At 50.6% G+C, this 27,177-nt stretch overlaps 1 protein-coding gene across 1 annotated transcript in view; it reads left to right on the top strand.

Moving 5' to 3' along the window:
* The window catches only part of ABCA4 (ATP binding cassette subfamily A member 4), a 134,399-nt gene that overhangs the window by 102,974 nt on the left and 4,248 nt on the right, over window positions 1-27,177 (top strand). The window contains exons 36-48 of the mRNA XM_062193442.1: window positions 1,583-1,760; window positions 4,154-4,269; window positions 5,215-5,362; window positions 10,121-10,244; window positions 10,508-10,637; window positions 12,892-13,012; window positions 13,423-13,485; window positions 13,932-14,038; window positions 17,027-17,168; window positions 21,480-21,614; window positions 22,381-22,484; window positions 22,561-22,653; window positions 23,683-23,932. Of these exons, the coding sequence (XP_062049426.1) occupies window positions 1,583-1,760; window positions 4,154-4,269; window positions 5,215-5,362; window positions 10,121-10,244; window positions 10,508-10,637; window positions 12,892-13,012; window positions 13,423-13,485; window positions 13,932-14,038; window positions 17,027-17,168; window positions 21,480-21,614; window positions 22,381-22,484; window positions 22,561-22,653; window positions 23,683-23,932 (1,711 nt within the window). The remainder of the gene's footprint in view (window positions 1-1,582; window positions 1,761-4,153; window positions 4,270-5,214; window positions 5,363-10,120; window positions 10,245-10,507; window positions 10,638-12,891; window positions 13,013-13,422; window positions 13,486-13,931; window positions 14,039-17,026; window positions 17,169-21,479; window positions 21,615-22,380; window positions 22,485-22,560; window positions 22,654-23,682; window positions 23,933-27,177) is intronic.

Raw genomic sequence — 27,177 nt, 5'->3', positions numbered from 1 at the left:
GCATTGTTGGATAGGCAGCCTGACCGTGACTGTAAGACCTGCAAGTGCTTCAGGTACCAGACTGCTTGGCCAGTCTTTCTTTCCCACCTGTGTTTGGAAAGCAAGCTTATGTTTGGTTCCATCGCCTTTTGGCTCTCAGTAAGGAGCTGCACAGATATTCTCCTTTGCCAGTATGCAAAAGAAATGCCAGGACCTGGGAGCGTTCCGGCAAGCTTCCGTGTCCCAGTGGTGGTTAGCCTAGATTCTGGTCAGATGTCATGCTTTGGGGATGGCCGCAGGTCTCTGTCTTCCTCCAGCATGGTCAGAGCCCATGGCACTGCTTCGGCAGTATGACACCAAGCCTCTGCATTTTGCAGTCTGTCTGCTCTGTTCAAGGCCAATGTGAAGGGGTTGGGGGATGCAGTCTGCCTCTGTGGAGTCCTGACTTTGTGCTTCAGTGTGCTGAGTGCTACCAAGCATGCCCAGGGCCATCCCCAGATACCTGGGTGTGGCTCCTCTGCACCTTCCCCTGAACACCCGCTGGGGCCCGGTGGTCTCCAGTGGCAGTTCTCACTCAGCCCAGGTTTCTGCACCTTCACCTTCTGCCAAGCCTTCTGAGTATGAAATGGGCATTTTTCTGGAATTATAAAATGGTTTGTGGGTACTTCAGTCTGTAGAAAAATGGAATGAAAAGATACGTTTATTTTGGTGCAAAAAAAATTTTTGAGATCCATGCATAGGTTTTCCATAATACTCATTTTCCAGGAACTTCTTGAAGACCCCTTGTGTGTGTTCATTAAATAAAGCATATGTAATAGAGTTTTAAGAGCACAGTTATTGTTAGCGCTGTGGGATGCAGGGTGCTTCCTTCCAGCTGTTTGCTCTGGGCTCACTGTGACTGTGGGTGATGCCATGCGTGGTTGATCAGCTCAGTGACCACGACAAATGGTGCCTTTGTGGGGTCAGTGACAGTGCTCATCCAGGGGGGCAGGAACCGCCCCCCACACAGGGGGTTATGACCTGTACATGTGGGCTTTCAGCCCCACCTACCCCCTCAGCCAGATTCCTTCTATCTGACCCAGGGAAGGGAGAATATAGTCAAGCTCCCACGGGCCATGCCTGCTCTCCTGTCACCTGAAGTTGCATTATGGACATCCACCCATGGCACCACGTGCTTCTTGAAAATGTGACTTAACAGATTAATGTCTTTCAACAAAGAAATCAATTTCAAAGTCCCTATGGTGTTTACATAGAATATTCCAGAGACTTGATAGAAACATTATTAGAGCTAATCAGTGCATTGCACCATGAGAGCAACATTCACATCTATTTCCAGACACTGTAACAACTCATTAGAAATCAGAATAAGATGAGATGGTGTCTGGAAATATTCACATGAAATGGAAGGACAACCCACAGATGTCCACTTACGCTTGACCCAGACTGGTTAACAGTGCAAGGGAACGACTGTTCAGACTAGGGACGGAAGTCTGGAGGCCATACCTGGGCTTAGGTAAGGAATTCCCAGGGCCTGGCCTCGTCGCTCTTCTTGCACCTGCCCTGTCTAAACCACTCTCTCCCTGGGTCTCCCATCCTGCTGCAGGCTGACCACTTCGGTGGATGCCCTGGTTGCCATCTGCGTGATCTTCGCCATGTCCTTCGTCCCAGCCAGCTTCGTCCTTTATTTGATCCAGGAGAGGGTGAGCAAAGCCAAGCACCTGCAGTTTATCAGCGGCGTGAGCCCCACCACCTACTGGCTGACCAACTTCCTCTGGGACATTGTGAGTGACAGTTCATCCGCACCTCCACATGCACAAATGGCGCTAAGGACAGAACTTCCCCTATAGTAGGGTCACCAGATAAATACAGGATACCCCATCAAATTTGAATTTCAGATAAACAACTGGTCATTTGCAGTGTAAGAATATCCTACTACAAGTATTTTGTACTAAAAATTATTGTTTATCTGAGCTTCAAATTGAACAGAGTGTCCTGTATTTGTATTTGCCAAATCAGACACCCCTACCCAGTGGCACTCCAATATGGGACACGAGCATCTTAACCAGCATCTTAACTACTAGGCCAGCACCCGCCCCCAGTGCTCCAGATTTCCAGCCTGGTCCGGAATGTGAACCCTAGGATCTGTAATGTTGGAATGTAACGCCCTCGGTAGCCAGGGGCAGAAAGGCAGTGTGTGCTAGGGTTGTTGCCGAATGAGTGACAGTTATTATTCCTATCATCCACTTAGTGCATCTCCAATGTTTTCAATTCTTGCCTTCTTATGTGTATCATCTGCTTTTTCTTTTCTCTAATTTTGAAACAATTACAGACTTACAGAAAAGTTCCAAGTTTAGTTCAAAATTTTCAGAGCCAAACCAGAAGCTTCCTAGCAAGGCGCCCCTTTTCTCTCCTCCCTCTCCCACATGCACCCAACACCCCCGATCTGTGCCTCCTGCCAACAAGGACATGCTCCGTTCTGCCACCACACGATGTCAACATCAGGAAGCCATCGCTGCTGTGTTACTGCCACCCAGTCCTCAGACCCCACCCAAGCTCCATCAGCTGCCCCAGTAATGTCCCTGCTGTAGAAAAGGATCCGGCCCAGATTCATGCACTGCATTTAGTTGTCCTGACTCCTTCAGCCTGGAACAGTGCCTCAGCCTCTCCGGGACACACATGGCCTGGACACTGCTGAAGAGTACAGGCCGCAATGTCCTTCCGTCGGGCTTTGCCTGGGCTTCCTCAGGATTGTCCTTAGCTGCAGTGTCACAGGTGGATGCTGGTTCATCTGTCAGCTGGCTTCAGATTCCAGGCTGTCCTGTCAGTGATGACACGACATTCACCTTGATCATTTCTCCACTATAAAGTAACTCTTTGCCCCTTTATAAATTAATCAGGATTTTAGGGATAGTTTGTTAGAGAAATGTAAATAGTCTGTTTATTATAGAATGTTTTATTTGTACCTTGAATTATTTATATATGATTCAATCTTGATTCCTGTGTTGATCAATGGATTATGATCCAGTTACATCATGAGCTGTTTCAAGATGCAGACTGTCTGCACGTGTGGCCATCAGCTCTTCAGGCTGGCCTCTGTGGCCTCTCCCTCTGTGTCCCCATCCTCTTTGAGCACCTCCCTGAGATCTGGCACAAAAAGATGGCACAGAAAGGCTCATCCTGTATCTTCCCAATGCAGACTCTGGAACCAACCATCTCCCCTAGGAGTCCTGGTTCCTTCCAGTGGAAAAAGGCCGCCAGAAGCCGAAATCTGAATACTAAATATGTTTATGTCGCTGGAGTGTCTTGGTCCCAGGCCCGTCTGCAGACAGAAGCAGGGAAGGTGTGTGTGTGCAGATGTGGATATACACCCACATGTACCTGTATTTCTCAGGCTGTCTGTGCACTGAACACTAGAACCCACCAAAGTCTCCAGCTCCAATCCAGCACACGGGACTCATTCTAGTTTTCCATCTTTCTCTGTAACTCCTTTCTCCAAGGGTGAGAAATTGGCTGGTGTCTCTCCCCAGTCATTTACCGACCCAAGCAATGCTCCTCTGTATAGGAAACACCCTATCAGTCAGGGCCCTCCCTCCCTGCCCCAGCTGTCCCCACTGTGTGGAGCTCCTCCTCACTGTGCTTGGGCTCTGACACTCCTGTAAGGACACCTTCCTCAACCCGCTGGGGCTCCAACACCCAGCTCCAGGCCCCCTCTGCAGGGCGCCCTCCTCACCCTTCTCAGGTCTTCGTCCTGCTCAAGACCCGTCCCTACTGTGGCTGCCCATCTTTCCATGCCCAACCTAAAGGCTTTAGGACTGGAATGCATAGAAAGTGTATCGGCATTAGAGCTTCATGAGGCCAAGGACTACATTGTAAGTTTTTCTCCATCCTGGACGCATGCTTAGAAAGGAGAATCAGTGAGATTTTATGACCAATTAGAAAGAGTGAAAGACCTGGTGGAATTTTATAATTCATTTTTTGAAAGATACAAACTGAAGGCTCCCTGAGCAGGAAGGGACAGGAGGACTAGGAACAGCTTAATATAGGTTTGCTAACCAAGAACCATTTGGACAAATGGAATCAGAGCTGGAGGACCCGGTCCCAACTCCCATTTTATGGAACAGGAAACAGAAGTCCTAGGTCAGGGTAAGTGATTGGATCCTCTCTTCTCTTCAAGATGAATTACGCTGTGAGCGCCGCCCTGGTGGTGGGCATCTTCATTGGGTTTCAGAAGAAAGCCTACACTTCCCCGGACAATCTTCCTGCCCTTGTTGCACTACTCATGCTGTACGGGTGAGTTGTTTGGCCATTAGAGCTAATGCCACCCCAAGGGAAGCAGGGAGGGTGTTGCCTTCTGCTGGAACACGTGGGCTTTCCAGGGGTGACAGCATGCACAAGTTTAGCATCCATCTGTGGCTACTAGCCAGGAATCTTTCTGGCTTTCGTTTCTCACTCTACCAATGGAGGTATCGGAATGGACCAAGGACTGGTTCATTCAGACAATGAACGAAGCTGCATGTGGTCTGACTTCTTCCACTCAAACTGTGGCCTTGGCCAAAGTCTGGGAATCGGTCACCCTAATTCCTCAGCCAGCTCTGATCTGTCTCCGATTCGTCTGCAGCCTATGTGCCCAGCTCAGTGTCTCCCTCTGTAGTGACCAGGAGTGCTCTGCACACAGAAGCAGACTCCAGCTGGCTGCCCCTGCCTCGGGGCTGGAAGGTTGGCATGGGCAGTACATCCAGCAGAATTTTAGACCAGAGCTGCAGCTGTGCATCCCAGGCCTGCCACGGACTGCATGTATAACCACATGCAAATAATTCAGCCCTCTGGGCCTCAGTTCCTTCATCTGTGAAATGGGAAAAATGATACCTGGCCCTTCCAGTGGTCTCCATTCTGTGTCTTGGTAATAATTCAGGAACAAGGATTGTGAGCTGTCCAGCAAGCTGTGAAGATGAGCATGTTGGGACCTTCACCTCTGTTGATCCGGACTAGAGCAGGAAGCAATGCAGGATGAAACACCTTGTGCACCTAGAGCTACTGTCTCTCTTGCTCCCCACAAAACCCCATAAGGTTATCAGGGCAGCCACTGTTGTCTCCGTGGAAAGATGAGGCACAGAGGCCATGGGATGGGTGATCTTGGTCACCTTGAGACTCTGGCCCATTCAAACATGTCGCCCATGCATGCATCCTAGCCAGAAGTGTAACACACATCCCAGCGAGCTGTGTCCTTTCCCACAGGTGGGCAGTCATTCCCATGATGTACCCGGCATCCTTCCTGTTTGACGTCCCCAGCACAGCTTATGTGGCTTTGTCCTGTGCGAATCTGTTCATCGGCATCAACAGCAGTGCCATCACCTTCATTCTGGAACTATTTGAGAATAACCGGGTGAGCACGACTCCCATGGCTGCTTTGTTGGACTCGTAGGGTCCCATAGCGTAGGCACTGATCAAGCACGCACTGGATGTGCAGATGCTGGCGCACAGGCGAGGGTGGCTGCCGGCCTCCCCCTGCCTTCCTTTCCTCCCTCCTGCTCCTTTGAGTGCTGAGTGCCACGGTTTTCTGAGTGTACTCTGCAAGTTAGGAAGGACCCTCAACGATGGTAAGGTTTTAGATTTGCTGACTCCCTCTTCAAAGTGTCCTGGATGTTAGATTGTACACACACACACACACACAATACTTTCAGGTGATTTTAAAATTTTGCTTAAAGATTTATTTATTTTACTTGAAAGATTTACAGCAGAGAAAGGAGAGAGGAGGGAGGGAGGGAGGGAGGGAGAGAGAGAGAGGGAGGGAGGGAGAGAGAGAGAGAGGTCTTCTATCCATTGGTTCACTCCCCAAATAGCCACAACAATCAGAGCTGGGTGAGGCAAAAGCCAGGAGACAGGAGATTCTTCTGGATCTCCCACATGGGTGCAGGGGTCCAAGGACTTGGGCCATCTCCTACTGCTTTCCCAGGTCATAGCAGAGAGCTGGATCAGAAGTGGAGCAGCTGGGATTCAAACCAGCACCCAAATGGGATGCCATTGCTACAGGCAGTGGCCTTACCTGCTATGCCACAATGCCAGTCCCTGGAAATTTTAAAGGAACAAAAACTCGTTTCCTACTCCTGTTTGCCAATCACCCAGTTCCCTTCTCCAGAGGCAACCTCTTGTTTCTTGTGTGTTCTGCAGACATACAAGCAGATAAGTATATATGCACATATATGTGTATACACACACACACACACACACAATGTCTGAGCCTGAGCTGCGGCTGTCCTCAGAGAATTCGGGCTCACTCACATGCCTGCATCTCAGGCACCTCCCCAGCCTTTCCTTTCTCCCTAGCCCATCACTGTTCCCCGCAGGCACCAGCCCATGGCCAGTGTCTCTGCAGTGCTGCCTGCAGCCCCACCTCCACCCCGCCCCTGGGAGGGCTGATTTTGCCGAGGCCCCACAAGTAACCACCCAGCCCCACAGCCCCCTGAGAGCCGCTCTTTCTGAGACCTTGTCAGGCTCCCTGTGGCCACCAGGCAGGAAGTGAAACCTCATCTGCCCCAAGAATGATAAGAAACACAGCCTGTCACAGCAGGGCGGGGAGGTAGCGGGGAGAAGCCGGAGCATCCCCCTGGCTCAGTCTCTGCTTTGGGGAGCTGTGTGTGTGCCAGGCTCACAGCCCGCTAAGTTCTAAGACAGTGTGTCACTGCAGGATAACTAAGGAGCAGGCTTAACGCAACTCACTTAGCAGGCAGCTACTGAGCACTGCCCCCTCCCAGAGGAACCGGTTACTTCCATGTTCATGATGAGATGGGCAGACACTGCTGCACAGATTCCCAGCATCCTACGGCAGGCTCCCAGGTCTCTGTAGCCGCTGTCCTGGCTTGGTCAGGAGGTATTTACTGGGTGAACATCGCATGATGGATCTGCTGATATGAACCAGTGTGACCCAGTTCAGGAAATGGCCTGCACTCCAAGTTAGAGCAGATATAAACTGCGGTACCTGACACTCTGTAAGACAGTGTGCAACAGATCAGCATTAGAGAGAGGCAGATAAAATGCCATGGGTCAGAAGGGACCAAAAGCCGCTGGGAGAATCTTGGTATAGGAGATTCAACTTGAGGCTGGCCTGGAGTAAGCAGGATTACATTAGTCCATGTAATAAATAGTGATGTGTCTACTGTGAGCTCATCATCGTGCAGGGTACTGAGGACAAAAACCAGCACACAAATCAATGGAACGAATAGAGTCCAGAAATTAATCCACATGATACAGCCAACCGATTTTTGACACAGGTGGCAAGAACATACATTAGAGAAAGATAGGCTTTTCACTAAATGGTGCTGGAAAAACTGGATGTGTGTGTGTACACATGTATACACACACACACATATATATGTATATATATGAATCTCTACCTCTCACCACATACAAAAATCAGCTCAAAATGGATCAAAGGCCCAAATGTAAGACCTGAAACTATAAAATTTCTAAAGGAAAACATTGAAGAAACACTTCAAGACATTGGTATAAGTGATGACTTCTTGGATAAGACCCCAAAAAGCTCAGGCAACAAAAGCAAAACTAGATACATGGGTTTATATCCAACTCAGAACTTCTGTGCAGTAAACAATAAAGAGATATCTGACAGAATGGGAAAAATATTTACAAGTTACTTATATGGCAAAAGATGAATTATATATGTATGAATATATATATATATATATATATATATATATATATATATATATATATATATATCAGCAACTCAAAAACTCAACAACAACAGCACCGTGGCGCAGTAGGTTAATCCTCTGCCTGCAGCAGCGGCATCCCATATGGGCACCAGTTCTAGTCCCGGCTGCTCCTCATCTGCTGTGGCCTGGGAAAGCAGTAGAAGATGGCCCAAGTCCTTGGGCCCCTGCACCCACCTCGGAGACCTGGAAGAAGCACCTGGCTCCTGGCTTCAGATCCGCACAGCTCCAGCCATTGTAGCCATTTGGAGAGTGAATCAGTGGAAAGAAGACCTTTCTCTCTGTCTCTCCCTCTCACTGTCTGTAACTCTACCTCTCAAATAAGTAAATACAATCTTTAAAAAAAGAAAAAGAAAATGTCACACACACACACACACACTTCAGCTATTAAATACTACTCAGCTGTTAAAAATTGGAGGACATCATGTGGGGTGAAATAACCCACAGGAAGACAAACACCACGTTCTCACTTTTATGCAGGAGCTAAAATTAAAAACAAACAAAAACCACACTCCATCTGAACACAGAATGTTGATTACTAGTGGCTGGGAGGAGTGGAGAGATAAAACAGGGGACACTGGGTGTGGCTCATTGTGACAAATATACTAACGTGAGATGATGGGAAATGGGGTGGGGGTATATGGTAACTCATCTTACTACCTTTTAATTTTTGTTATGTAAGTTCAAAATTAATAATTTTTTAAAGATTTATTTGAAAGAAGGATTTACAGAGAGGGAGAGACACACAGAGAGATCTTCTATCCCCTGGTTTACTCCCCAAATGGCCACAATAGCCTGAGCTGGTCTGGTCTGAAGCCAGGAAGCAGGAGATTCATCCAGTCTCCTACCTAGATGCAGGGTCCCAAGCACTTGGGCCATCCTCCACTGCTTCCCAGGTGCATTAGCTGGGAGCTGGATTGGAAGTAGAGCAGCTAGGACTCTAACTGGCACCCATATGAGATGCCAGCATTGCAGGCGGTAGCCTCACTCACTATGCCACAATGCCGGTCCCAAAATTAATAATAATTTTAAAAATAGGAAAAATAATTGGGACCCAGACCCTGCCTTCCAGGGGACCATGGACTAGTGGAGAAGTAGGGAGATTAAAGAAATTAATTGGCCGGCGCCGCGGCTCACTAGGCTAATCCTCCGCCTTGCGGCGCCGGCACACCGGGTTCTAGTCCCGGTCGGGGCGCCGGTTCTGTCCCGGCTGCCCCTCTTCCAGGCCAGCTCTCTGCTGTGGCCAGGGAGTGCAGTGGAGGATGGCCCAAGTGCTTGGGCCCTGCACCCCATGGGAGACCAGGATAAGCACCTGGCTGCTGCCATCGGATCAGCGCGGTGCGCCGGCCGCAGCGCGCTACCGCGGTGGCCATTGGAGGGTGAACCAACGGCAAAAAGGAAGACCTTTCTCTCTGTCTCTCTCTCACTGTCCACTCTGCCTGTCAAAAATAAAAAAAAATAAAAAATAAAAAAATAAAAATAAAAAAAGAAATTAATCATGTGGTAAGTAGTGTTAAGAGAGGAATGGATATCTTACCATGGGAGCCTAGGACCACTTATGCGAGAAGGAGCCATCTGAGCAAGATTCTAAAGAACAGAAGGAATCTCTCAGCAGAAGGGGATAGAACACTCTTTCCTGCTAAGAGCAATAGGGCATAGAAACGGCAAGTGCAGAGGCCTGGTGGCAAAGGAGCACAGTGCATTCTGGGAAGGGAACTGTGGCGGGTGGGGTGTAGCTGGGGAAGGAAGAGGTAACACAAGTTGTGGCATTGAAGAGGTGGGAGGCTGGGGTGAGGATGGGCCAGAGGGGACAGCAGTGGCCCAGCAGCGCTTCCCCAGCCTTGTGTGCTCTGTGTTCTTTCCAGCCTGAGGCAATGCAGTCTAAGCACCGCAAAACAAGCCCCCAGCTCAAGCCAGACCCCAGAAGGAGTCTCCAGCTCTGCTCTCTCTACTGACAGCCGCCCTGTGTGCAGCTGAGAAGCAGAACTAGGCAATGGTATAGGCCCCAGCCTCCTTTGATATAAGCTGGGCTAAGGCGGCGCTGGTGAGACAGTCTCCTGCATCCCCGGGGTGGCTCGCAGCTGTACCCAAGGAGATTCCCCGCAGCTGCTGGCAAAGTTTCTGTCTGTAGCAAGCGTGGCCCAAGAAGATGGCAGGAGGGCTGCTGCTCCTCCACACATGCACAGAGTGGCCTGGTGCCCAGGAGGTATCTGGAAAATGACCAAAGAGGGTAGCTGCTGCCCACCAGAAACCTGCAGGGAGCCCCAGCCACTGATTTGTCATTTCCATATAAAACCCTACGTTTTGTTTGAAAAGTCCTACCTCCCGCCAGTCTGGCTGCAAAGATGCCTTTTCTGGCCACCTGCTTGGGAGGCCTGGCCTCTACTTCCAACGGTCTTGCTTCTCTGTTTCAGACGCTACTCCGATTCAACGCCATGCTGAGGAAGCTGCTCATCATCTTCCCCCACTTCTGCCTGGGCCGGGGCCTCATTGACCTGGCACTGAGCCAGGCTGTGACGGATGTCTATGCCCGGTTTGGTGGGTGACCATCAAAGCCCCTGGGGCATGGGTCCCAACTCCGTCAACCCGCAGCTGGGCTGGGACTGGGGCTGGGCTGGCACCTTGCTGGTGTGGGATTGCCCTGCCAGCAAGAAGGGACTAGGCCGAAGAGGCAAGGAAGGGGTCAAGGACAAGCCTTTACCCTTCCTTGCCCTGACATGGTGTAGCCAGGTCTTCGGGGGCGAGCCGGGCTGCTGACAGGCACTGGGTTCCTACTGATTTCCGGTGGCCTCTGTCTGCAGGGGAGGAGCACTCTGCGAATCCATTCCAGTGGGACCTGCTTGGGAAGAACCTGGTGGCCATGGCAGTAGAAGGGGTCGTGTACTTCCTCCTGACACTCCTCATCCAGCACCACTTCTTCCTCACCCGCTGGTACGTCCATGCTGTGCCCTGGTGGTGCCAGGGGCAGGTCAGTGTGTCCAGGTGTGGGCTTCGCACAGACACGGTCATGTCCTCCCTCAGGGGCACCACTGCTCAGAGGCTGGCTTGCTCCAAATAACAGAGAGATGGGTGGCAATAGGCACGTTCAGGTGTGGGCCCTCTCAACTTTACAAGACAAGGTGGTGAGTTTCAGCTCCTGATAGTGCACCTTCCTAACTAAATCACAAGACAGTCATTTTAAGTCAGATAAGAGATAAGTGCATGGCAATGGCATTGGTGAAGGGATATCCAAAGTGCTAGGACACATTTATACACTCAGGAGCAAAGAGAGATAAAGCAGGGCCCTTTGCTGATTACAGATTTGAGAAGAAGGGCAGGTCAGGACAGAAGAAATAATTTATGAGCCACGTGCCAGGTGAGGATGGCCCGGAGCCTGGTGAGGGAGAGGAGCAGTGACCACGCCCTGGCCCTGGAGATGGGTGGGCAGCCGGAGGGTCAGCTGGAGACCCCAAGCAGCCGTTCTTCCCCAGGCTCTGCCTGCCCCTGCCTTATTCTGACCTGGGGACTCTGCACCCCAGGCCAGCTTTCCTGGCCTCACCCAGCGTTCTACGTCACAATCTCCTCCTCTGGTCACTGTAAGCAAAGACTCCAAGACTCGCTTTTATTGATTTCTTAGAAAAGGATCTACCCCTCCCCCACTCCTGTGGTTGTGAGGACTGAATGAGAAAGTGGGTGTCAACATCCTTTGAATACAACACAAGCAGGAAGTGGTTCACTTGCGGGAGGCTGTGTGAGGAATCGCTAAGCTTAGGACCCTCAGCCCCTGCAGGCCCCCTCGGAAGCACTGACCACACCTTTTGGTGGCCTTAGTGTGGCAAGGGGAGGGGCAGAGGGGCAGTTACCAAAACTGACTCCTGAGCTTCTAGCCTGAAGGACTCAGAGTGGAGTGAGTCCTGCCTGCAGGTGGCCCGAGAGGACTAGAGCAGCGTAACATGGTCTCCAGCTTCCAGAAGCTCACAGCCATGCCCGTAGCGAGAGGCAACCAAGCAAGGAGAGGGAAAGGGAGGAAGAAGGGGTACTCTTGGCAGAAGAGCAGGAATGCATGAAGACCCAGCAGCCCCAGAGAGCAGGGCTCATGCTGGGATACAGGGAACTCAGAGACCTGGGAAAGTGAAGCTGAGGGCGAATCAAGAGATGATTCCAGAAAGGCAGACTGGGTGAGGTCATGAAATGCCACCTGACCTGACAACTTGGGACTCGAGCCCGAGAACCTCCACCCATCCCAATGGCTCTTGGCTGGGTACCAAAATGACCTCCTCGCTGGTCTCCCTGCTCCCAGCCCAGCAGATCACTCACTCCCCCAATGGAAACATCCCAGGGGTCCTGGGGTGCCCTCAGGCTTCAGTCCTGCCCTCTCCACGGAGCAAAATAGGTTGACTGGGTAAATAATACGGGGTTTGCTAGACAAGACTTGGTGATGGACTGGATGTGGCCAGTGAGGGAGGAAGGAAAGATGGAGGCCCAGGTGGTCAGGGAGGGTTTCCAAGAAGAGGCTGTGTCTTGAAAGATGGAGGGCTCCCTTGGCAGGGCAGGGAAAAGGCACTGAGGGACTGGAAATGCATGCAAGGCTGCGAGGTAGGAGCCAGGGGCTGATGCCAGTGGTTGGAGAAGGAGTTAGTGCCAGAGATGAGCAGGAGCAAAGGGCAAGCAGTACCTGGGATTCCAGCTAAGGAGTTAGGGCTCTAACCACAGCTGATGGCGAGTCACGGAAGGTCTTGAGGAAGGGACACTGTTTTGAAGAGGTCGAGTTCGCAGGGTGGACTGGAGGAAGTGTGAGCTTGGCTGCCAGTGACTCACACTTACTGTGCGCTTGCTGTAGCAGCAGGGTCCTGAGTCTTTACTCCATGCCAGGCACTGTGCTGAGTTCGTCTTCACCATCATCCCATGAGGTGGACATGCTGGTCCCACTCCCATCATATGGATGCAAGGGGCAAGGTTCAGAGAGGCCCAGTGACATGCCCAGCATCCTGCAGCACTGGAACCCAGGGCTGACTCTGGGTGTGAGAACTTGACCTGTTGGCCCAATGCCTAATGCCTTTCCTGTTGGGAGCCCTTCTTGGAATTTAAGCCATAGGGGATGGACACCCAGGTAGGAGCAGAAGTGAAAGAACAGGAAGAGAGGTCATATGAAAAAGCACCGAGCAGCTGTACAACGAGCCCAGTCCTGCCCCTTTCCTCCCTCTAGGATTGCTGAGCCTGCTAAGGAGCCCATTGTCGATGAAGATGATGATGTGGCTGAAGAAAGACAAAGAATCGTTAGTGGGGGAAATAAAACCGATATCTTAAAGTTAAATGAGCTAACCAAGGTAAGGGCCTAGGTTAGTTTGGGCCCGTACATGGCACAACGTTGTCACTTTTGGGAACAAGTCGTGTGCTTTTGCAAGGAGCTTGTTCTCCTAATTTTATGTGGGCTCATCTCTCTTGTAATTTGTCTTCTGAGAACATCTCATTCCAAGGCAAATCCCCTGCTGTTTGCCTTGGGGGCTGACACAGGACCACAGTGAGAGCCGCTCCCGCTGCGCATCACAAATGCGTCCCGGTTCTGTTTCTGCTCAGCACCTGTGAGCTGTGCCAGCGCTTCCGGCCCCTCTCCCCCGGCCATGTTGGTCCGTAGCGTCCTGGTGCTGGCAGTGTGCTCCTGAAGCGTGCTTCTCTCTGCCCCCTCTTCCTCTCCTGCTCGAACCCTGCCTCACGTCAGCGTCTCTGAACCTTGCAGATTTACTCAGGCACCTCGAGCCCGGCAGTGGACAGGCTGTGTGTTGGAGTCCGCCCTGGAGAGGTGGGTACCCGCAGACCACACACGAAAGGGCTCCAGGAAATCAGCCCTCGGGCGTGGCTCCTCCCCAAATACAGCAGAGCTATTCAGCAGCAATGTGGTGGGAGCCACCTACTTGGCTTTCAATTTTCTAGTAGTCTCGTGAGAAAGGTTAAAATGGGTGAAATTAATTTGAATACTGTACACCCAAAATACTATCATTTCTGCAGGTAACTAATATATTACTAATGATATATTTTACATTTGGGCTTTTTTCATTCTGAGTCTCCAAAACCTGATGCGTGTTTTACACCCGGAACCCTTGTCAACTGGGACAAGATGTGGTTCAATGGCTCCATAGCTGCTTGTGGCCAGTGTTCCCCATAATGGCAGCCAAGGTCTCAGATGTCTCCCAGGCCACATGCTGCCCTGGGCCCGAAATTCCAGACCTTCTCCATGTTTTCTCCTAGTGCTTTGGCCTCTTGGGAGTAAATGGTGCTGGTAAAACAACCACCTTCAAGATGCTCACGGGGGACACCACGGTGACTTCAGGTGATGCCACGGTAGCAGGCAAGAGGTGAGTGCCCTTCTCATCTGTCTCAGGGTGTCCCACCAGGTCCCAGGCCATGTCCCTGTCCTGGCATAGGGGAGGTGATCTTTGAATGTCAGGGTAACCCTGAGACCCTGAAAGATCTGTATGGCAAAGGCAGATCTCAGAAAGTACGGTCCCCAAAGCCCAAGACACAGGCGTGCTGGAGAGTGGAATGAAATCCTGAGTGTTGAGATTTCTCTGTCACATGACTTCTTGGAAAGTTCTGAGAATCACTAAGTCAGGGTTCTTTTTGTTTGTTTAAACACTTATTTATCTATTTGAGAGGAAGAGTTGCAGAGAGAGGGGGAGAGAGAGAGAGGGAGAGAGAGAGAGAGAGAGAGAGGTTTTCCATCCGCTGGTTTGCTCCCCAAATGGCCACAATGGCCAGAGGTGAGCTGATCCAAAGCCAGGAGCTTCTTCCAGGTCTCCCACAGAGGTGCAGGGGCCCAAGGGCTTGGGCCATCATCTGCTGCTTTCCCAGGCCATAAGCAGATATCTGGATTGGAAGAGGAGCAGCTGGGATAAGAACTGGCGCCTATACGGGATGCTGGCGTCAAAGGCAGAGGCTCAGCCAGTCCCAAGTCAGTGGTTCTTAATCTCTTTGGGGTCACGGACTCTTTGGAGTCATGAACTCTTGTACCCTCTTCCTATAAAAATACTTCCTATTAAAAAAAGACACCATTGCCTCCCACTACCCCCCTTTACACACTTTAGCAAAAAGTTTCAGGAGCTCCGCTGAGCCCTGACGTGCACTGATGATCCTGCAGGAGCCCCTGGATGTAGGTTTAGAAGCCCCGTGATGCAGCCTCCTTTCCCTGGGCTCCGTCCAGATGAGAGGTCATTCGAAGGACCTCAGGGGGCCCAACTGGCATTGGCCTTTTGTGTGCTGATGCCTGGCTTTGCCAGACCAAAAGCACAAAGGTAAACTGGCAGTGCCCTTGGAGTCCAGAGGGTGACAAGTGCTCATTGTAATAAGGTGTCTTAAACAGACCGGTGCTCCACAGGACAGTGCAGTGAGAATAAACTCTCGCTTGTTTGCCTCTTTCCTGGCTGCTCCTTGAATAGCAAAGCTGACACACAGAAGAGGTGCCTGGAGGAACCCTCTGCCCTGGTTTATAAGTGCAGTTGGGCACTGCTGCTATCTGCCCAGCCTCTGCTTGACCAGGGCTCCATCCTTCAGCTGAATGCCATCCTCAAAATAACCCAGCGCCCAATGGGCGGGGGAGTCCTGGGCACCCTTCATTAGTTCACAGGGGATGAATCTGGTTCCTGACCCCCCATGGCTATCCCTGTTGGATCTACAGCAAAGGTAATGGCAGGAGTGGAGCCTGGTCATGGCTGAATCTATCTCATCCACAGATCCAGCCCAGCCTGCAACCAGACAGGTGGATTCATGATGAGAACAAAGGGAGCCGTGGGAGTGGGGAGACGGGGAAGGGTGTGATAGGAATTTAACATGGGACATCTGGTTATCATCCAAAGACACAGGCTGGTGTCCAGAGGGCAAAACTGAGCTGGAAGCTAGAAAGAAACCACAGGTTTAAGACACAGGTTGAGGGGCCAGCACTGTAGCATACTGGGATAAACCACCATCTGCAGTGTTGGCATCCCATATGGGTGCTGGTTTCAGTCTCAGCTGTTCCACTTCCAATCCAGCTCCCTGCTAATGTACCTGGGAAAGCAACAGAAGATGGCCCAAGTGCTTGGGTCCCTGCATACCTGTGGGAGACCTGGAAGAGGCTCCTGGCTTCTGCCTGGCCCACCCTTGGCCATTGCAGCCATTTAGGAAGAGAACCAACAGATGGAAGATCTCTCTTTCTCTCTCTCCCTCCCTTCCTTCCCCCACCCCCTGTAATTCTGACTCTCAAATAAATAAATAAATTCTTTAAAAAAGATACAGGTTGAGGTTTTCTTCTGGGGTAGCTCCCGTGAGTTTGACTAAGTATTCTCCTGGCTCCTGGCTTCCCTGAGTGGTTTTAACTGGCCCATTCATATCTTTGGTGGCTTTTGACACAAAGGGGAACCCCAGTGGCCTTTCTTTGTCCCACCCTATTGCATTCAACTTTTATCACAGACCCTAATTTATAAGGGGAGAAGGATGTGAGTTGACCAAATAGCCTATGTATAGTTTATTTTTCTGTTAAGGCAATATATTTTCTATTTGAATGTGTTAGTCTAAGGGAGTTGATAGAACCCATTTTACTTTATCACTGCTCCCTGCTAGCCTATTGCTCTGGGTGGTTAGCAAGCTGAATCTCCTTTTATTGACAGCATCTCAGCCAGTAAATGCAGATGAAGAAGTTTATTCCCACTGGGAGGTACTCATCTTTTCTAGCTAATTCCCAAATGTCTGGAAGGGATTAAAACCCACAGATTGCTTTCTTACTTTGTTAAGTTTCTTAAAAAATGTTTATTTATTTTCAACTAATTGAAAGACAAAGAGAGAGAGTGATCTTCTGCCCACTGGTTCACTCCCCCAAATGCTTGCAACAGCCAGGGAGTGCCAATGTGCATTCCCAGGGTGCACATTAGCAGGAGGCTGGAATGGAAGTGGAATGGCCAGGACTCAAACCAGCACTCCAACATGGGACGTGGACATCCCACGCAGGGGCTTAACCCACTGCAGCATAACACCCACCCTCAGACCATTTTCTTAAGCCTGATCTTCCTTTGCTTTTAAATCCACACAAGGCGAGCCAGTTTAAAACCAAAGCTAGTTTTGGGAAGACCCATCAATGACTCCTAGACATGGAAATTTGGAAAGAGCTCCTGAATCAAGGCTCGGAACTCCTGAAGTTCGGCAGTTTCTAACCAAAGGGATCTGCTTTGATTTCCAAATGTGGTGCACGTTTCTGAAGCAGTGTGAGAAGACAAGGGGCTGCATCCTTGTCCTGGTGGCAGCAGCTACCCCAGCCCAGCTCTCTGCTCACCTCTCTGTGCAGGAATCTCACCGATCGCTTCTTCTTCTTTCAGTATTTTAACCAACATTTCCGACGTCCACCAAAGTATGGGCTACTGTCCACAGTTTGACGCGATCGATGATCTGCTCACGGGGCGAGAACACCTTTACCTTTATGCCCGCCTTCGAGGGGTACCAGCCAAGGAAATCGGGAAGGTAAAAAATGGTTTGCCTTGGCCACAGAGGGCTTTGGTAAGCCATAAATAAGCCTGTTTCATGAGCATGAATTCATTTAGAGACGGGAAACTGGAGCATGCGACTACTCGTTTATTCCAACCAATGTTTAGCAGCGTCTGCTGCATGCCAAGTACTGTCCTGGAAGAGGGGGATAAAACTAATGAACAAAACAGACAAGAGAAAACCCTTGCCTCATACCTAACAAGATAATGAGTACACTTCAACCCAGCAATCACATTTCTGGGAATTTACGCTGAAGATGCACCTCCTGGAGTACAAAATGCACAGGCACAAGGTTATTCATTGCATTTGTAATTGCAAAATACTGAAAATTACCTACATATTAGGGCATAGTAGATTGGTTGAATAATTCATAGCACATTCATACAGTAAGGTCTTATGTAACTATTAAAAAGGAACAAATAAGAGCTCTGAACTGATATGGAATTATTTCCCATGAATATTGTTAAATGAAGAAAGCAAAGTGCTAAAGAGCACATGTGGAATGCTACTTTTTATGCAAGAGAGTAAGAAAAATAAGAAAGCCTACGTATACCTGCTACAAACAGAATACATCGGGAAGAAGCCAGGAAGCACTGAACTTGGTGATCAAGAAGGGGCACCTGGGGAGGAAGGGCAATGAGAGAGAATAACATTTCTCTGAGAATCCCTTTTTGAAGAGTTTTGACTTTTGGAAGCAAAAAAGTTAAAAAAAAATCAGAATGGAAAGGAAGTAAAAATAAAAACAAAAAACCCTAATATTGAAAGTAAACTGGCCGGCGCCACGGCTCAATAGGCTAATCCTCTGCCTTGCGGCGCCGGCACACTGGGTTCTAGTCCCGGTTGGGGCGCCGGATTCTGTCCCGGTTTCCCCTCTTCCAGGCCAGCTCTCTGCTCTGGCCCGAGAGTGTAGTGGAGGATGGCCCAAGTGCTTGGGCCCTGCAACCGCATGGGAGACCAGGAGAAGCACCTGGCTCCTGACTTCAGATCAGCGCGGTGCGCCGGCCGCAGCACGTCGGCCGCAGCGGCCATTGGAGGGTGAACCAACGGTAAAAGGAAGACCTTTCTCTGTCTCTCTCTCTCTCTCACTGTCCTCTCTGCCTGTCAAAAAAAAAAGAAAAGGAAAAAGAAAAAAGAAAGTAAACTGAAGTAAATTAACCCAAGTTCATTTCAAACAGATATTGTAATCACACAAGAGAAGAGAGAACTTGAACACATAACTGATAAACACACTTGTTACTATAAACCCACAGACCTGGGCAGGGTGGTATGGGGGAAACACGTGCTAATAATTTCTGGGCTCTTTTTAGCCTATTTACTTTTTATATTGGTATGGCCATACAAATGAAGAAACAATTTTAGGTATGTTGTAGGATTATGTAAGTAAGTCAATAAATAAATGTGCTGATGTCATTGGGAGCCAGAGTTCTCCCTGGGCACATGATAATATAGAAAGGGCAAAAGCAAAAAGGAACCCGTCCATGGGGACTGGAATTGGAGAGGTCACTGTGAATACATGAAATATTTATCTACATGTGTTTATGTGTGCACATGGATGTGTGCATGTACAGGGCACACATGTGTGTGTGTGTGTGTATAGATGTGGCCTCTGACAGGGCCAGGAAGCAAAAATACCCCCATAAGAATGAGCACACGTAGTGGCCCAGATTTGGGTCTCAGTATCTTTTTCCACTAAAAGGGACCACAATTCCTCAAATAAATGACATATTTCAGAGCTGGAACAGCAGAGGCATAAAGTGGGCCTGAAAAATCTTTTTATGCCAGAAAGTAAGATTTCTTTTCAGTTGTCGGGGGAATGTCACAGGAACATAAGGCCCATCTAGGAGGGGCTCCCAGTGGCCAAATACAGGAAAATTTCAGCCATGATGCGTTATAGGATGCTGGGAAGTGGCTGGAACTCATGAATCCATGCTGTTAAATAGAGAAATCAATAAGCAGGAGGGAAGGGAGAGTTCTGCCTACACTGGGTGCTTCGAGGCGGCTGGTCAGGGTGGAGAAGTTTTGGAGTGGGGCATGGTGAGAGACGGGATTGCACAGGGATCAGGGAGGGCTGCTCGCGCTCGGGGAAGGTTTGCACGAGCAGCTGTGTGTGGCGTAAAAGCACCCCTGTACAGCTTGCTCACTGATGGCGAGGAGGAGATGGTAATTTTACAACAGAGAACTCAGACAAACCCGAACTGGGTAATCAAAATTAATGCCACCTCCGAGGGACAGGGGGACATCAACGCCTCCGGCATGATGCCCTCAAGAGGACGCAGCTTCGCTTACGCAGCCTCCTGACTGGGAAAGACGTCAGCCGAATCTCATCATGAGGAAGGGGCAGGCAAACTCCAGGGCAGGAGCATGTCATTTGTTTTAAAAGGAAGGACCATATTCTTCAAAAACCTCGAAGTCCTAACATGCCACAGCCCTGAAAATGTCCCTGATCATGCGACACTGATCAGACAGAATGAGTGAGAGACAACAGACCGCCCGTCACGCTGGGCAGGGAAAAAGCAACACAAAAGACAGCGCAGGTCAGCTGACACACCTGAGCCCCGGCGGCCGATTCCACAGTGTCCTGACATGGGTCGCTGTCCCGCGGTCAGGTGATGGCGGGAACACCCCGCTCTCAGGAAGCACGAACAGGAGTACTTAGCAGGGAAGGGCCGAGATGGAGCCGGAGAACATGGCGTGGGGAGAGTAGGGTTTATGAAGGCTCTTTTTACTGTTTTTATTCTTACCTATTTGCTAAGTTTGAAAGTATTTCCAAACAAAAAGCTTCAAATGGAGGACAATCAGCAGATACGTCTACAATAAAACAGCCAGTACATTAGAGAGTGAAGGTCCTGAGGAGTAGAATATAGCAGGGGAGAGTTGCTCTTTCAGATAGGATAGCCAGAGGAAAACTCAGAGAAGACGGAGGGGAGAGAGGGAGTCATGGGGCTACTCGGGGAAGAATGCTCCAGGCTGAGGGCACAAGTGCAGAAGGCAGAAGCATGGTGGACTGGTCTCCAGTGATTTTCCTGGTTTCTTCCTGTGTAGCACACACATACTTGTACACACACTCTCACATACAGGCACATGCAATATACGCACACATATGCACACTTATACATGCTTGCACATACTTGCACATACTTACATGTACACATACTCATACATGCACATATACACACATACCTGCAGTTTCACACATACCTGCATGCATATTTGTATACACACCATCATACAAGCACACATACATGCACACACTTACACACATACATGTACACACACACTTTATCATAGTTCCATGCAGAGTCCTCTCAAGGCACAATCACACTCTCTCATTTACTCGGTTTCCATTGGCTCTCGCCCCTCCCCATTCTGTGATTACAGTGGCTATGTCTATGTTCGCCAGAGCCTGGTTCAGTTCCGGGCTCATAGTAGGTGCTCCACAGAGTGTGAGGGATGTGGAAGACGTCAGGTGTGTCCCTGTCTAGAGGTGGCCCTGGGAGCCATCATCTCGCACAGACTCTAGGAGTCTTCCTCTTCCGCACCTGGCCATAGTCTAGGAGAGAAACACTGTCTGACGCTTTGTAAGGCTGCCGGCCACTTCCAAGGGGCTGCACCTGAGGACCAAAGGCACAGAGCGGAGACTCATCTGGCCCTGACATGGAGCAGGACATGAGCCGGCAGAGGCCCTGTTTGAGCCTGGCTGGGTCTGACATCCTGGAGGGGGGAAACCTGGGGGCCAAGGCTTTGGATTGGTGGAGGTGTACCACATTCCCTTGTTTGTCTCCTGCGGGCTCGGCAACCCATGAGGCCCACACACTGCCGGGATGGTGGGGTGACGGCGTTCTTCCACAAGGAGCACCGGAGACAAGTTTCGATGAACATGTCCGTTTCATTAACGACCACGCACACTTTTTGCAGGCAGAAGGGGCGTAACTAATTCAGGGCGACACTAATTCTATAGGATAGAACTGATATTGGTGCTGCTATGTTTCTCCAATCAGCTTGAAGGCCACATAGCTGGATAGCTTTCCAGGTGGTCCTAATGGGCCTGGGCCACACTGGGGAGCTGTTTCCCTGACTGGCAATCACAGGGCCCTTTAACAGGGAGCGGGGGTGGGGAAAAGTGCCTGGGCTCCCTCTGCCTGCCAGCAGTCAGGTTGTGGGGTCCTTCCTGGGAGGTGTGGTGTGCCATGCCCTCTCAGCTTCCTGCATGGGCAGGGCGGGCAGACTCCCCGCCAGCTACAGTTATCACCCACATCTTCCCTCCCTGGCTTTCTCTTGCTTCTCTAGGTTGCAAACTGGTGTATTCAAAGCCTGGGCCTGTCCCTCTACGTGGACCGCCTGGCTGGCACATACAGCGGGGGCAACAAGCGGAAGCTCTCCACGGCCATCGCTCTCATTGGCTGCCCGCCGCTGGTGCTGCTGGTGAGAACACTGCAGGCTGTGGACACAGACAACCCCCCAAAACTCAAACCAAGTGCAGCATCTCTTGGGCCAGGGCATGTGTGCAGATTTAGAAAATCCAGCAGCTGCTGCTGCTTTGGTCTGTTCCTTATATTGCTCCTTGTGAGCAAATCAGCCCAGAGTTTGATCCACAGCTAGGAGAAAACAGGCCGGTCTCATCATGAGTTCTGGGAGGTCTCTTGTGGGTCCCAGGTTCAGCTCAGCTCTGTGAAACGTTGGCATCTGATCAGAAGTTACCACTGCTTGTGGGATCCCAAGTAGACAGGAGGGTGGACCTGGCTCAAAGGCTTTTGTACTCTCACCTGAGCTAGGCCAGACCTGAGGACCCATGCCAGGCAACCTGAGATGTATGAGGACATGGTCATGGTACATGGAGGGAACCAGAAAAGTCACCCAGACCATCTCCAGGTTTCCTTCCACATTTGCTGTTTTTTCCTGATTCTAAGGATAACTCCACTATTGCCTTAATCATCTTTGATCCACATACAGGTTGAAATGGGTCTGGGGTATATATAGCACCCTTCATTCTCTGAGTCACCTCCTGACTTCTGCAGCCTGAGCCTGGGTACCCTGTCTTGGCCCTTGGGGGAGTGACCTGTGTGCATTGTCTGCCAGCTCACTCCCTTCAGCCCCAGAGCTGCTTAGGGTGGAGGCAGTGTGTCCAGAGAGCACAAGTAGCTGGGAGAGGCCAACTCCAAGCCCATGCCCCCCTGCTGTCCCCCAATAGGATGAGCCCACCACGGGGATGGACCCGCAGGCACGCCGCATGCTATGGAACACCATTGTGAGCATCATCAGAGAAGGAAGAGCTGTGGTCCTCACATCCCACAGGCAAGAGACTCCCAGAGGGTGGGGCAGGTGGTGGGGGGAGTCCTCCCCTGCTCACCTCCTCTCTCCCGCCCCACAGCATGGAAGAGTGTGAGGCACTGTGTACCCGGCTGGCCATCATGGTGAAGGGCACCTTTCAGTGTCTGGGCACCATTCAACACCTCAAGTACAAGTAAGCAGATGGAGGCGGGTGCACATTTTGTCACTTTCTGTGGGCTTACACCAGGCCCCACGTTCTCTATTGACTTGGGAGGGTCTTGCTGCCCCTGCTCCCAGGAGTAAAGGCAGGTGGTGGCAGGGCCTGGTCCTCCAGCAGCTATAGGCCCAGTGCCCAGCCTATAGTCCACCTCATCTATACCAAGGTGCTTAGTGTACCCAACGGAGCATCCAGGAAGGTAAGTGATTGCAAGAAAGGTCTAGTAGATCAGCTGCACTTAGGAAGATAGGGAACTTGACCCTGGATTGCTGAGCAGCTACAGCTTGGACACTGCCAAGAAATCCATGGGGACAGTAGCACAGGAGGTTACCAGATCTGTGTCAGCAACTTCTGGTACCCAGCTGCTGGAGAAATGGATGTGTCCCCATTCCTGTCCCTCTCGTGCCTCAGTATACCCTCTATGGAGAGGTGAGAAGGGAGTGTTCCCTATGAGGAGGGATGGTCAGTTTTCAGAAGCTGAAAGGGGAGCGGCACAGGCCTTCCTGCAGAGAACAGTGCTTGATCATGGAGGGAACTTTGAAGGCAGGGATCACTGGTACAGTGTACCCAACGTCACCACCTCCAGATGCCTCCTGCTGGGTACACAGTCTCTGCTAGACCATCTTCTACCCACACGGGGGCCGCAAGCAGGAGGGAGGCATCCAATGGCCCTGGCAATTCTGCTTGCTTCTAGAAGCTTCCTCAGCAAAGTATTGCCTTCCCAAACCTTCGTCCCTGGCCGGGCTCAGGAAGGGCAGGCAGCCTTTGCCACCACTCGTAGGCTCTGGTCCTCTGTAGGGACCTGAGCTCTCCACGTGGGGCTAAGACCCCCTCTAACTTCAACAAGTACATGTGGCCCTGCACCACACACACAGACCTCTGCTGCCTGATATCGAATGGTTTCTCCCCAGGCCCCCAATACTTCTGAGGAGTCTGCTCCTTATCTGGGGATCTCCTCAGACCCAGCCACTCAGGGAGACCTGTTCCACACTGTGCATCCCCTAGGTTTGGAGACGGCTACATTGTCACAATGAAAATCAGATCCCCGAAGGATGACGTGCTGCCTGACCTGAATCCGGTGGAGCAGTTCTTCCAGGGCAACTTCCCGGGCAGTGTGCAGAGGGAGAGGCACTACAACATGCTCCAGTACCAGGTCTCCTCCTCCTCCCTGGCCAGGATCTTCCAGCTGCTCATCTCCCACAAGGACAGCCTGTTCATCGAGGAGTACTCGGTCACTCAGACCACGCTGGACCAGGCAAGTCGGCCCCAGGCCTGCAGGCACTGAGCTGGGTGGTGCGAAGTCCAGGGTGAGCTGGAATTGACACAAGAGAGAGGCATGACGTTCCTAATTTTTTTGTTAAGATTTATTTACTTGAAAGGCAGAGTAATGGTGAGCGAGAGAGAGAAACAGAGAGGGAGATTCTCCATACTAGTTCATTCTGCAAATGGTCACAATGGCCAGAGCTATGCCAGGCCAAGCCAGGAGCCAGGAACTCCATTCAGTTCTCCCACACGGGTGGCAGGGGCCCGAGCATCGGGGCTTCATCTGCTGCTTTCCCAGGCACATTAGATGGGAGCTGGATTGGAAGCAGAGCAGCTAGGACTCAAACCAGTGTTCACCTGGGATTCCTGCATCGCAAGTGTCAGCCTAACCTGCTAAACCACAAGGCTTGCCCCAGACATTGCCGATTTTTAACACACTCTTGTCCCCCTGTCTCTTAGGGTAGAACTTGGTAAATCAGAAGTGTTTTCTAAGAATAATTTAGTCATCAGCAAACATCACTGATTTTGTTCTTTATATCATCCTTCCCCACTGTAACATGCTGTTGCATTATTGCTCATTTGCAGTAGTATCTTTTCCTTTTGAAATCAACTTTATTGGTATGTGACTGACATACAATAAAACACACCCATGTTGGGACCTGCGTTGTGGCATAGTAGGTAAAGCCTCCACCTAGTGATGTTGGCATCCCATATGGGTGCTGGTTCAAGTCCCGGCTGTTCCACTTCTGATCCAGCTGGGATAAAGCAGCAGAAGATGGCCCAAGTGTTTGGGTTCTTTGCTTCATCCCAGCCTCGCCCTGGCCATTGCTGCTATCTGGGGAGTGCACAAGTGAATGGAAGATCTCTTTCCAATGCTCCCCAGCCATTGAGGACATTTGGAAAGTGAACCAGCAGATGGAAGATATTTTTTTTAAAAAAATTATTTATTTATTTATTTGAAAGTCAGAGTTACAGAGAAAGGGAGAGGTTTCCATCTGTTGGTTCACTCTCCAGATGGTCCCAACAGCTAGGGCTGGGCCAGGCCAAAGCCAGGAGCCAGGAGCTTCTTCTGGGTCTCCCATGCAGGTAGCAGGGGCCCAAGTTCTTGGGCCATCTTCTGCTGCTTTTCTCAGACCATTAGCAAGGAGTTGGATCAGAAGTGGAACAGCCAGGACATGAAGCAGCACCCACAGGGGATGCCGACATCACAGGCAGTGGCTTTAGCTGCTATGCCATAGTGTTGGCCCCTAAATGACCCATATTTAAGTGTACAGCTCAGGGCCAGTGCCATGGCTCACTTGGTTAATCCTCTGTCTGTGGTGTCGGCATCCCATTGGGTGCCAGGTTCTAGTCCCAGTTGCACCTCTTCCAGGCCAGCTCTCTGCTGTGGCCCGGGAAGGCAATGGAGGATGGCCCAAGTGCTTGGGCCCCTGCATCCGCATGGGAGACCAGGAGAAGCACCTGGCTCCTGGCTTCGGGTTGGGGCTGCGCCATTTAGGGAGTGAACCAATGGAAGGAAGACCTTTCTCTCTGTCTCTCTCTCTCACTGTCTATAACTCTACCTGTCAAATAAATTAAAAATAAATAAAGTGTACAGCTCAGTGGCACAAAGTATGTTCACATAGTTGTGCACCCAACATCACCATCCATCTCCAGAGAGCTTTTCATCTTGCAAAACTGAAACCCTTGTCCAATAAGCAGTAACTCCCATTTCCCCCCAGCTGCTGGCAATATCCCTTCTACTTTTTGTACTATGAATTTGACTACTTCATACCTTGTACACCTAGAATCCTACAGCACTTGTCTTTCTGTGACTGGCTTGCCTCGCTTAGCACAAGATCCCTAAGGTTCACCCATTTTATACCATGTGTCAGAATTTAATGGCTGAATGACATTCCATTGTGTTTGTGCCATATTTCACTTATCCACCCATTCATTTACCAGTGAACATTTGGGTTGTTTCTGTGGTTTTTTTTTAAGATTTTTATTTATTTATTTGAGAGGTAGAGTTACAGACAGTGAGAGGGAGAGAGAGAGAGAGAGACAGAGAGAAAGGTCTTCCGTCTGCTGGTTCACTCCCCAAATGGTTGCTACAGCTGGAGCTGCGCCGATCCGAACCCAGGAGCCAGAAGCTAGGAGCTTCCTCCTGGTCTCCCACTTGGGTTCAGGGTCCCGAGCACTTGGGCCATCCTCCACTGCCCTCCCAGGCCACAGCAGAGAGCTGGACTGGACGAGGAGCAGCCGAGACTAGAACCGGTGCCCATATGGGATGCTGTGCCGCAGGTGGAGGATTAACCTGCGCCACAGTGCCAGCCCTGGTTTTGTTTTCTAATAAACATCCTTAAAGACCATCCAGTAAAGCAGCAGGCATGGGTAAGCCTCCATCTACCCCTTGAGGGCTGGCTCCCCTGCTCTCCTGCACCTTCTCGTCAGTCTAAAGCAGGTGCAGGCCACGCTGGGCTTCTGAAGCAGGAGTCATGGCTGCACCGAACACCAAGAACAGAACAGAAGAGATCACCTCTTCCTCATAGGATAGGAAAAACGCTGCTGAGAATCCACAGCATCTGGGTCCCAGAGGTTTTGGAGTCCTCCAGCAGAAATTCCTTTGATAGCTAGGGAGTCTAAGAAGTCCTGGGGCCGGTGTTGTGGTACCATAGGTTAAGCCATTCCCTGTGACTCTGGCATCCCATTTGAGTGCCAGTTGGAGTCCCTGCTGCTCTGCTTCTGATTCAGCTCCCTATTAATGCACCTGGGAAAGCAGCAGACGATGCCTGTGTGCTTGGGCCCCTGCCACCCACGTTGGAGACCAGGTTGGAGTTTCAGGCTCCTGCTTTCACCCTGGCCCAGCCCCAGCCATTGCACCCATTTGGGGACTTAACCAGCAGATGGACAGTCTCCCTGCCTTTCAAATAAATAAATAAATCTTTTTAAAATTATTAATAATTCTTTTCTTATTTAATTTTTAAAATTTATTTATTTGAAAGGCAGAGTTACAGAGAGGCAGAGGCAGAGGGAGGGAGGGAGAAAGAGAAACAGAGAGAGAGAGAGAGAAAGAAACAGAGAGAGAGGTAGGTCTTCCATCTGCTGGTTCACTCCGCCAAATGGCTACAATGACTAGAGCTGGACCTATCCAAAGCCAGGAGCTTCTTCTGGGTCTCCCATGTTGATGCAGGGGCCCAAGGACTTGGGCCATCTTCTACTGTTTTTCCAGGCCATAGCAGAGAGCTGGATCAGGAG

Source organism: Lepus europaeus, chromosome 5 (assembly GCF_033115175.1).
Source record: "Lepus europaeus isolate LE1 chromosome 5, mLepTim1.pri, whole genome shotgun sequence".
Taxonomy (NCBI): domain Eukaryota; kingdom Metazoa; phylum Chordata; class Mammalia; order Lagomorpha; family Leporidae; genus Lepus; species Lepus europaeus.
The sequence above is the reverse complement of the archived record's forward strand: the minus strand, read 5'-3'. Positions and strand labels throughout refer to the sequence as shown.